The sequence below is a fragment of the Tinamus guttatus genome, unplaced genomic scaffold (genome assembly GCF_059628265.1).
Source record: "Tinamus guttatus ecotype Peru unplaced genomic scaffold, ASM5962826v1 Tinamus_guttatus_pri_ptg000948l, whole genome shotgun sequence".
In the NCBI taxonomy this organism is placed as follows: Eukaryota; Metazoa; Chordata; class Aves; order Tinamiformes; family Tinamidae; genus Tinamus; species Tinamus guttatus.
Genome location: NW_028289482.1, coordinates 407 through 11,438, shown reverse-complemented (window position 1 = coordinate 11,438; position 11,032 = coordinate 407). Strand labels below are relative to the sequence as shown.

General features: G+C 69.8%; 1 protein-coding gene across 1 annotated transcript; it reads right to left on the bottom strand.

The window, feature by feature from the left end:
* Positions 1-1,264: 1,264 nt before the first annotated feature.
* Positions 1,265-10,437, bottom strand: LOC148590972 (protein capicua homolog; the record flags this gene model as incomplete). The annotated part of the gene is made up of 5 exons (XM_088538254.1): positions 1,265-1,494; positions 3,707-3,838; positions 6,177-6,308; positions 7,867-8,018; positions 10,387-10,437. Coding segments are annotated over 5 exons (697 nt in total), but the record flags the coding sequence as incomplete, so codon positions are not given.
* Positions 10,438-11,032: the final 595 nt, after the last annotated feature.

The following is an 11,032-nucleotide window of genomic DNA, read 5'->3' as shown; positions in this document are numbered from 1 at the left end:
GGCACCGGGACCGGCCCCATCGGGACCGACCCCACCGGACCAGAACCGGCCCCACCGGCATCGGGACCCGCCGCGGCAGGACCAGCGATAACGGAACCGGGACCGGCCCCACCGGCACCGCACTTGGACCCGCGGCAGCGGAACCGGGACCAGCCCCGCAGGCAACGGCGGTGCCGGCTCCGCCCCCCGTTCCCGCCCGGTCCCACTCCCGGTTCCGGTCCCGCTCCCCGTTCCCGCCCGGTTCCGGTTCCGCTCCCGGTCCCGCTCCCGGTTCCGACCTCGCCGCTGCCTCCGCTGAGAAAGAGGCAGCGCGGGGCCGCCCAGCGCAAGACACAGGGCCGCGGCTCTCGCGAGACCCGCGCGGCCAATGGGCGCCCGCGAGGTTTCGGCGCGGCCAATCAGCGCGCGGCGCGAGGCCCCCCCCCCCCCCGCCCTCCCTCCCCGCGGGGCGGCTGGCCCCGCCCCCGCGTGACGCCGCGGCGGCGACGCGTGACGTCAGGCGGCCGCCTCGCCGCTGATTGGCTGTCGGGCGCGGGAAAGGGGCCGCGGGGCGGGACGAGCGGCGGGCGCTCCCCATTGGGCGGCGCCGCCTGAGAGCCGGGCGCCCATTGGCCGCGGCGCCCGGGGCGGCTGAGACGGGCGTCGCCATTGGCCGGCGGGAGCCCCCGGGAGGAACCTTCGCTTTTGGGGCGAATCCGCGCGGTTTTGGGGCCGCGGCGGCCACAGGAGCGTCGGGAGAGCCCTGGGGGCGGGGCGTGTGCGGGCCCGCCCCCTAAAGGCCGCGCTCTGATTGGCCGCGCGGTTGCCGGGCAGACCCCGCGCGGGGACACAGACGGGGGCAGCTCAAAGACCTTTAATGGGGCGTGGCCGCGGCGTGGCCCCGCCCCCGGGCCCCGCCCGCGGCGCCGGCCCGGCCCCGCCTCCCGCTGCAAGCCGCAGCCAATGGCGGCGCAGCCCGCGGTGCCCCCGGCCTCTCCATTGGCCAGAGCCGCGCGGTGCCCCTCCCTCCTCGGGTTCGGCGAGGGGGCGGGGCTCAGGTGGTGGGCGGGGCGGGGCCTGCTGGCAGGGGGCGGGGCTACACTCAGGCGCTGAGGGGGCGGTGTTGTCAGGAGGGGCGGGGTCAAGGCGCAGCGCGTGGCCCCGCCCCCTCGGCCCCCATTGGTCGTTGCCTGGCGACGGCCCCTCAGTGGGCGGAGGAAGAGGAGGGGGCGGGGCCCGCGGGCGGCGGGGGGGAGGCGGCGGCGGCAGCAGCGGCGGCGGGGGCGGAGTCCCAGGCGGGGGGCGTGGCCTCGGCGGCGGGCGCGGCCTCGGCGGCGGGCGGGGCCTCGGGGGGCGTGGCGTCGGCGGCGGGCGGGGCCTCGGGGGGCGGGGCGTGCTCGGGGGGCGTGGCCGCCTGCATGATCTTCTGGCGGACCTCGCGGATCTTGAGCTGGAGACAGACCTTGGTGGGGAAGATGTCGGCGAAGCGGCTCTGGAACGCGGCCGTGGCCTGCGCTGCGGGGACAGCGGGGACGTTAGGGACACCTTGGGGACATGGGGGACACCTTGGGGACACCTTGGGGACACCTTGGGGACATGGGGGGCTCCGCGTGTCCCCATGGCGCCACACAGGCCACCAATGGGGAAGGTGTCACCAAGCGGCTCTGGAACGCGGCCGTGGCCTGCGCTGCGGGGACATTGGGGACATCAAGGACATTGGGGACACCTTGGGGACATGGGGGACACAGGGAGGGCTCCGCGTGTCCCCATGATGGCCCCGTTACAGGTCACCTAGGGGGGAAGGTGTCACCAAGCGGCTCTGGAACGCGGCCGTGGCCTGCGCTGCGGGGACAGCGGGGACGTTGGGGACATCAAGGACATTGGGGACACCTTGGGGACACCCTGGGGACATGGGGGACACAGGGAGGGCTCCGCGTGTCCCCATGATGGCCCCGTTACAGGCCACCTGGGGAGGGGAAGGTCTCACCAGGCGGCTCTGGAACGCGGCCGTGGCCTGCGCTGCGGGGACAGCGGGGACGTTGGGGACATGGGGACACCTTGGGGACATGGGGACACCTTGGGGACATGGGGGGCTCCGCGTGTCCCCATGATGGCCCCACACAGGTCATCTAGGGGGGAAGGTCTCACCAGGCGGCTCTGGAACGCGGCCGTGGCCTGCGCTGCGGGGACAGCGGGGACGTTGGGGACATCGGGGGGACGTTGGGGACACCCTGGGGACACCTTGGGGACATGGGGGACTCTGCATGTCCCCATGGCGCCACACAGGCCACCAATGGGGAAGGTGTCACCAAGCGGCTCTGGGACGCGGCCGTGACCTGCGCTGCGGGGACCGCGGGGACGTTGGGGACACATTGGGGACATGGGGACACGTTGGGGACACCTTGGGGACACCTTGGGGACATGGGGGGCTCCGCGTGTCCCCATGATGGCCCCGTTACAGGTCACCTAGGGGGGAAGGTGTCACCAAGCGGCTCTGGAACGCGGCCGTGGCCTGCGCTGCGGGGACAGCGGGGGGACGTTGGGGACATCGGGGACACCTTGGGGACACCCTGGGGACACCTTGGGGACATGGGGGGCTCCGCATGTCCCCATGATGGCCCCGTTACAGGTCACCTAGGGGGGAAGGTGTCACCAAGCGGCTCTGGAACGTGGCCATGGCCTGCGCTGCGGGGACAGCGGGGGGACGTTGGGGACATGGGGACACCTTGGGGACATGGGGGACACAGGGAGGGCTCCGCGTGTCCCCACGACGGCCCCACACAGGCCACCAATGGGGAAGGTGTCACCAAGCGGCTCTGGAACGCGGCTGTGGCCTGCGCTGCGGGGACAGCGGGGGGACGTTGGGGACATCGAGGACATTGGGGACACCTTGGGGACACTTTGGGGACATGGGGGACATGAGGGGGGCCCCACACAGGCCACCTGGGAGGGGAAGGTGTCACCAAGCGGCTCTGGAACGTGGCCATGGCCTGCGCTGCGGGGACAGCGGGGACGTTGGGGACATGGGGACACCTTGGGGACACCTTGGGGACATGGGGACACCTTGGGGACACCCTGGGGACACTTTGGGGACACCTTGGGGACACGTCTCACCCGAGGGGAAGAAGCCGTGCTCCTGGAACAGCTGCATGACCAGCTGGGGGGACACGGGGACACCCTGGGGACACCTCGGGGACGTTGGGGACACCTTGGGGACGTTGGGGACACCTTGGGGACACCCTGGTGACACGTTGGGGACACCTTGGGGACACCCTGGGGACACCCTGGGGACACCTTGGTGACACCTTGGGGACACCCTGGGGACACCCTGGGGACACCTTGGGGACATTGGGGACATCAAGGACATTGGGGACACCCTGGTGACATTGGTGACGTCGCTCACCCGAGGGGAAGAAGCCGTGCTCCTGGAACAGCTGCATGACCAGCTGGGGGGACACGGGGACACCTTGGGGACCTTGGGGACACCCTGGGGACACCTTGGGGACATTGGGGACACCCTGGGGACATTGGGGACATTGGGGACATTGGGGACACCTTGGGGACACTCTGGTGACACCCTGGTGACGTCGCTCACCCGAGGGGAAGAAGCCGTGCTCCTGGAACAGCTGCATGACCAGCTGGGGGGACATGGGGACACCCTGGTGACACCCTGGGGACATTGGGGACATTGGGGACACCCTGGTGACACGTTGGTGACACCGCTCACCCGAGGGGAAGAAGCCGTGCTCCTGGAACAGCTGCATGACCAGCGCCCGCCGCTGGTCCAGCGTGCGCCGCAGCGACGAGTAGGGGACCTTGTCGTACTCCAGCTCGCCCAGGACGTCCTCGGCCTCCGAGCCTGGGGACAACGGGGGGACAATGAGGGGACAATGAGGGGACAATGGGGACATTGGGGACACGGGGACGTCCCCCCAGGACGTCCTCGGCCTCCGAGCCTGGGACAACGGCGACAATGAGGGGACAATGAGGGGACAATGGGGACACGGGGACGTCCCCCCGGAACGGCCTCGGCCTCCAAGCCGGGGGACAACGAGGGGACAACGGGGACAAGGAGGGGACAATGAGGGGACAACGGGGACAATGAGGGGACGTCCCCCCGGAACGGCCTCGGCCTCCGAGCCTGGGACAACGGGGGGACAATGAGGGGACATTGGGGACAATGTGGGGACATCCCCCCAGAATGGCCTCAGCCTCCCAGCCTGGGGACATGGGGACAAGGAGGGGACAATGGGGACAATGAGGGGACATTGGGGACACCAGGACATCCCCCCAGGACGTCCTCGGTCTCCAAGCCTGGGGACAATGGGGACATTGGGGACAAGGAGGGGACAATGGGGACTTCCCCCAGCATGTTCTCGGCCACCAAGCCTGGGGACATTGGGGACAATGAGGGGACAATGGGGACACAGGGACATCTCCCCAGCATGGCCTTGGCCTCTGAGCCTGGGAACAACAGGGACAATGAGGGGACAATGAGGGGACATTGGGGACATCCCCCAGCACAGCCTTGGCCACCAAGCCTGGGGACACTGGGGACACTGGGGACAATGAGGGGACAATGTGGCTGCTCCCCCCATAGGGAGCCCCCCTGGTCCCCCCTACACCCTGGGGACCCTCCCAGGGGCGCCTGGCCCTGTTGAAGGTGACACTGTCCCCCCATGTCCCCCCATGTCCCCAATGTCCCCCCCGTGTCCCCCCATGTCCCCTCGTGTCCCCCCATGTCCCCCATGTCCCCCCCATGTCCCCCCATGTCCCCATGTCCCCCCGTACCCGCTCTCTCGAAGGTGAAGATGTCCCCGTCGCTCTTGGCCCCATGTCCCCATGTCCCCTCCATGTCCCCATGTCCCCGTGTCCCCATGTCCCCTCCATGTCCCCCATGTCCCCGTACCGGCTCTCTCGAAGGTGAAGATGTCCCCGTCGCTCTTGGCCCCCCCGTGTCCCCACGTCCCCTCCATGTCCCCATGTCCCCTCCATGTCCCCATGTCCCCATGTCCCCACGTCCCCTCCATGTCCCCATGTCCCCTGTGTCCCCCCCATACCCGCTCTCTCGAAGGTGAAGATGTCCCCATCGCTCTTGTCCCCCCCGTGTCCCCATGTCCCCCCATGTCCCCATGTCCCCACGTCCCCGTACCCGCTCTCTCGAAGGTGAAAATGTCCCCGTCGCTCTTGTCCCCTCCATGTCCCCATGTCCTCTCCATGTCCCCATGTCCCCCATGTCCCCGTACCCGCTCTCTCGAAGGTGAAGATGTCCCCGTCGCTCTTGTCCCCCCGTGTCCCGATGTCCCCCCATGTCCCCTCGTGTCCCCCCCATGTCCCCATGTCCCCATGTCCCCATGTCCCCTCCATGTCCCCTCCATGTCCCCGTACCGGCTCTCTCGAAGGTGAAGATGTCCCCGTCGCTCTTGTCCCCATGTCCCCTCTGTGTCCCCACGTCCCCATGTCCCCATGTCCCTCCATGTCCCCATGTCCCTGTGTTGTCCCCCCATACCCGCTCTCTCAAAGGTGAAGATGTCCCCGTCGCTCTTGGTCCCCCCATGTCCCCATGTCCCCCCCATGTCCCCCCATGTCCCCGTGTTGTCCCCATGTCCCCCCATACCCGCTCTCTCGAAGGTGAAGATGTCCCCGTCGCTCTTGTCCCCATGTCCCCATGTCCCCATGTCCCCATGTCCCCTCCACGTCCCCCCGTACCGGCTCTCTTGAAGGTGAAGATGTCCCCGTCGCTCTTGGCCCTGCCGTGTCTCCATGTCCCCATGTCCCCATGTCCCCGTGTCCCCCCCATGTCCCCCCCATGTCCCCATGTCCCCCCGTACCCGCTCTCTCGAAGGTGAAGATGTCCCCGTCGCTCTTGGCCCCATGTCCCCCCGTGTCCCCACGTCCCCCCCGTGTCCCCATGTCCCCGTGTTGTCCCCATGTCCCCATGTCCCCCCCATACCGGCTCTCTCGAAGGTGAAGATGTCCCCGTCGCTCTTGGCCCTGCCGTGTCTCCATGTCCCCATGTCCCCATGTCCCCGTGTCCCCCCCATGTCCCCCCCATGTCCCCATGTCCCCCCGTACCCGCTCTCTCGAAGGTGAAGATGTCCCCGTCGCTCTTGGCCCCATGTCCCCCCGTGTCCCCACGTCCCCCCCGTGTCCCCATGTCCCCGTGTTGTCCCCATGTCCCCATGTCCCCCCCATACCCGCTCTCTCGAAGGTGAAGATGTCCCCGTCGCTCTTGCCGCTCTTGGGGGTGCTGGGCTCGGAGCCGCAGCTGGAGCGACGGCGCGCGCGGCGCTTGGGGGAGGGGGCGTCCTCGGGGGGGCCCTCCAGCTCTGCGGGGACAACGGGGGGACAATGAGGGGACATGGGGACAATGGGGACACCTGGGGGACATGGGGACAATGGGGACAATGAGGGGACAATGAGGGGACATGGGGACACGGGGACACCCGGGGGACATGGGGACAATGGGGACACGCGCGGTGCTTGGGGGAGGGGGTGTCCTCGGGGGGGCCCTCCAGCTCTGCGGGGACAACGGGGGGACATGGGGACAATGAGGGGACAATGGGGACACCTGGGGGACACGGGGACAATGGGGACAATGGGGACACCCAGGGGACATGGGGACAATGGGGACAATGGGGCCACGCGCGGCGCTTGGGGGAGGGGGCATCCTCGGGGGGGCCCTCCAGCTCTGCGGGGACAATGGGGACAATGAGGGGACATGGGGACAATGAGGGGACAATGGGCACATGGGGGGAATGGGGACAATGGGGACACCCAGGGGACATGGGGACATGGGGACATCCGGGGGACATGGGGCTGCGTGTGGTGCTTGAGGGAGGGGGTGTCCTCGGGGGGGCCCTCCAGCTCTGCGGGGACAATGGGGACAATGGGGACAATGGGGGGACATGGGGACACCCGGGGGACATGGGGACACTGCAGTGACACGGGGCCACCCAGGGGCCACCTGGAGACCCCGGGGGTCACCCAGGGGACACCAAGGGACACCCAGGGGACAATGGGGACACCGGGGGACCCCAGGGGACATGGGGGAACATGGGGACACCGAGGGACATGGGGACACCCAGGGGACCCAGGGGACAATGGAGACACTGGGGGGACCCAGGGGACTCCAGGGGACATGGGGACACCCGGGGGACCCCAGGGGACACTGGGGGACATGGCACCACCCAGGGGACACCCAGGGGACACCAGGGGACAATGGGGACACCGGGGAGACCCTGGGGACTCCAGGGGACATGGGGACACCCAGGGGACACCGGGGGACCCCAGGGGACCCCAGGGGACACCGGGGGACCCCAGGGGACACAGAGCCACCCAGGGGACACTGGGGGACCCCAGGGGACACCGGGGGACATGGGGACACCCAGGGGACACCAGGGGACTCTGGGGGACATGGGGGAACACGGGGACACCGAGGGGACATCAGGGGAGACCCAGGGGACACCCAGGGGCCACCGTGGGGACCCCAGGGGACCCCCAGGGGACAATGGGGACACCCAGGGGACACCAGGGGACACCAGGGGACACCTAGAGGACATGGGGACACCCAGGGGACATGGGGACACCCAGGGGACATCAGGGGACACCGGGGGACACTGGGGGACATGGGGACACCCAGGGGACATGGGGACACCCGGGGACCCCAGGGGGCACCCAGGGGACATGGGGACACCCAGGGGACTCCAAGAGACCCCAGGGGACAATGGGGACACCGGAGGGACCCAGGGGACTGCAGGGGACATGGGGCCACCCAGGGGACCCCAGGGGACATCCAGGGGCCACCATGGGACACCCAGGGGACACTGGGGGACCCCAGAGGACACCGGGGGACATGGGGACACCGTGGCCCCCCTCCTCCCGCACCGGCCGAGCTCTTGCGCTTCTTGCGGTAGCTGCCCAGGATGGCGCGGGGGGAGGTGGCCAGAGCCTGGAGCGTCGGCGACGGCAGCAGCTGCTCGGGGCGGAACTCGGGCAGCTCCGCGAAGCGCTCCTCGAACAGCACCTCGGACAGCACCCTGCTGGCGTGGGGACATTGGGGACATTGGGGACAACGGGGGGACATCCTGAACCGCGAAAACCCCGTCCAAAACGGAGCAACGGGGCCCGAATGGCGCCCACGGGAACCCCCTCCTCGAACAGCACCTCGGACAGCACCCTGCTGGCATTGGGGACAATGGGGGGACATTGGGGACACTGGGGACAATGGGGACATCCCTGAGCGCGAAAACCCCGTCGAAAACGGAGCGATGGGGCCCGAACGGGACCCACGGGAACCCCTCCTCGAACAGCACCTCGGACAGCGCCCTGCTGGCGTTGGGGACAATGGGGACATGAGGGGACAATGGGGACATGAGGGGACATTGGGGACATGAGGGGACATGAGGGGACATGAGGGGACAATAGGAACACCATGGGGACATTGGGGACATCCATGGGGACATCCTGAACTGCGAAAACCCCGTCCCAAACGGAGCAACAGGGCCCGAACGGGACCCATGGGAACCCCCTCCTCGAACAGCACCTCGGACAGCACCCTGCTGGCATTGGGGACAATGGGGACATTGGGGACATTGGGGACATGAGGGGACATTGGGGACATCCTGAACTGCGAAAACCCCGTCCCAAACGGAGCGACGGGGCCCAAATGGGACCCATGGGAACCCTCCTCGAACAGCACCTCGGACAGCGCCCTGCTGGCGTGGGGACAATGGGGACATTGGGGACATTGGGGACATTGGGGACACCCATGGGGACATTGGGGACATGAGGGGACATTGGGGACATCCATGGGGACATCCTGAACTGCAAAAACCCCGTCCCAAATGGAGCAATGGGGCCCAAATGGCACCCACGGGGACCCCGGGGCTGCTCCTCAAGGGGACGCTGGGGACACCGGGGGACGTTGGGGACACTGGGGGACACTGGGGACACTGGGGGGCGTTGGGGACATTGGGGACACCCATGGGGACATCCCCGAGCGCGAAAACCCCATCCAAAATGGAGCAATGGGGCCCAAATGGTGCCCACGGGGACTTGGAACCGACAGTACCCGGATAGGGAGGGACACGGGGACCTTGGGGACACCGGGGACCTTGGGGACACTGGGGACACTGGGGACGTTGGGGACGTTGGGGACATTGGGGACACCGGGGGACATTGGGGACACCTCGAGGCACAAAAACCCAGTCCAAAAGGGAGGAACCGGCCCCAATTGGAGCCCCGGGGCTGCTCAAGGGGACACTGGGGACACCGGGGGACATTGGGGGACGTTTGGGACACCCTGGGGACACCCTGGGGACACTGGGGACATTGGGGACACTGGGGGACATTGGGGGACATTGGGGACACTGGGGACGTTGGGGACACCGTGGGGACACCCTGGGGACACCCTGGGGACGCTGCCCTCCCCCCGCTCCACAAAGAGGCCCCTTTGGGGACACAACGGGGGGGGCACCAACGTGTCCCCCCCCCACAGCTCCCCCCATGGCTCCTATGACACCCCCCGGCCCCACAACGTCCCCCCGATGTCCCCAATGTCCCCAATGTCCCCCCTGTCCCCAACGTCCCCCCTGTCCTCCCCATTGTCCCTGCGGTCCCCAATGTCCCCTGCTGTCCCTCCGTGTCCCCAATGTCCCCCCCTTGTCCCCCACTGTCCCCTCATCCCCCTGTCCCCCTGTCCCCAATGTCCTCCTTGTCCCTCCTGTCCCCAATGTCCCCTGCTGTCCCCCCCATCCTCGCTGTCCCCTTGTCCCCAATGTCCCCCCATTGTCCCCACTGTCCCCCCATCCCCGCTGTCCCCCCCGTTCTCCCCAATGTCCCCCCCCCTGTCCCCAATGTCCCCCCCTTGTCCCCAACGTCCCCCCCGTCCCTCCCTTGTCCCACTTGTCCCCCATGTCCCCCTTGTCCCCAATGTCCCCTCCTTGTCCATGCCCCCCCTTGTCCCCAATGTCCCCCCCTTGTCCCCAATGTCCCCCACTATCCCTCCCACCCCCCTTTCCCACCGGCCCCAATGTCCCCCCCTGTCCCCCCTTGTCCCCCATGTCCCCCCCTTATCCCCAATGTCCCCCAACTTGTCCCCAATGTCCCCCCCTTGTCCCCCCTTGTCCCCAATGTCCCCCCTTGTCCCCGTTGTCCCCAACGTCCCCCCCGTCCCCCCCTTGTCCCCAATGTCCCCCCTTGTCCCCAATGTCCCCAGGGTCCCCCACATCCCCCATGTCCCCCCTTGTCCCCCGTCCCCCCCCTTGTCCCCAATGTCCCCCCCTTGTCCCCCCCTTGTCCCCCTTGTCCCCCCTTGTCCCCAATGTCCCCCATTGTCCCCAATGTCCCCCCGTTGTCCCCCCCCGTTGTCCCCCCCCCTTGTCCCCCCCCGTCCCCCCCGCTCACCTGTCCACGGAGTCGAACGTTTTCTTCAGGGGGGGGGGGCCGCACTTTGACCTTCTTGGCGCCCCCCCCCGCGTCGCCCTCCCCGCCGGGGGGAGGGGCGGGGCCGCCGCCCCCCCCCGTGGGGCTGGGGGCGGCCGAGGGGCCGGGAGGGGGCGGGGGGGCCTGCGGGGGGGGGAGGGGTCAGCGACCTCCCGGCGGCCCCGATTTTGGGGCGAAACCGGCGGGTTTTGGGGGCGGGGGGGGGCACTCACCGTGTCGGTGGGGGGGGGGCTCGGGGGGGGGCCGCTCCTCGGCGCCGCCCCCTCCCCCCCCCCGCCGGCCCCTCCCGCTGCCCCCAGGGCTCGGCGGGGGGCGGGGAGGGGGGCGGGGCTGGGCGGGCGCCCCTCCCACTCGCCGCCGCCCCCCCCCGCCGCTGACGTCAGCGCCGGGGGCGGCGCCGCGGGGGGCGGGGGCGGGGAGGGGGGCGGCTCCGCCGCGGCGGGGGGGGCGGCGGCGGCGCGGGGCGGGGCCGGCTCCGGGGGCGGGGCCTGCTGCGGGGGCGGGGCCGCGCGCGGGGCCTCGGGCCCCGCCCCCCCCGCCGCCGCGGGCTTCCCCTTGTGGGCGGGGCGCGGGGGGGGCCGGGGGGGCCGCGCGCCGCCCCCGGCCG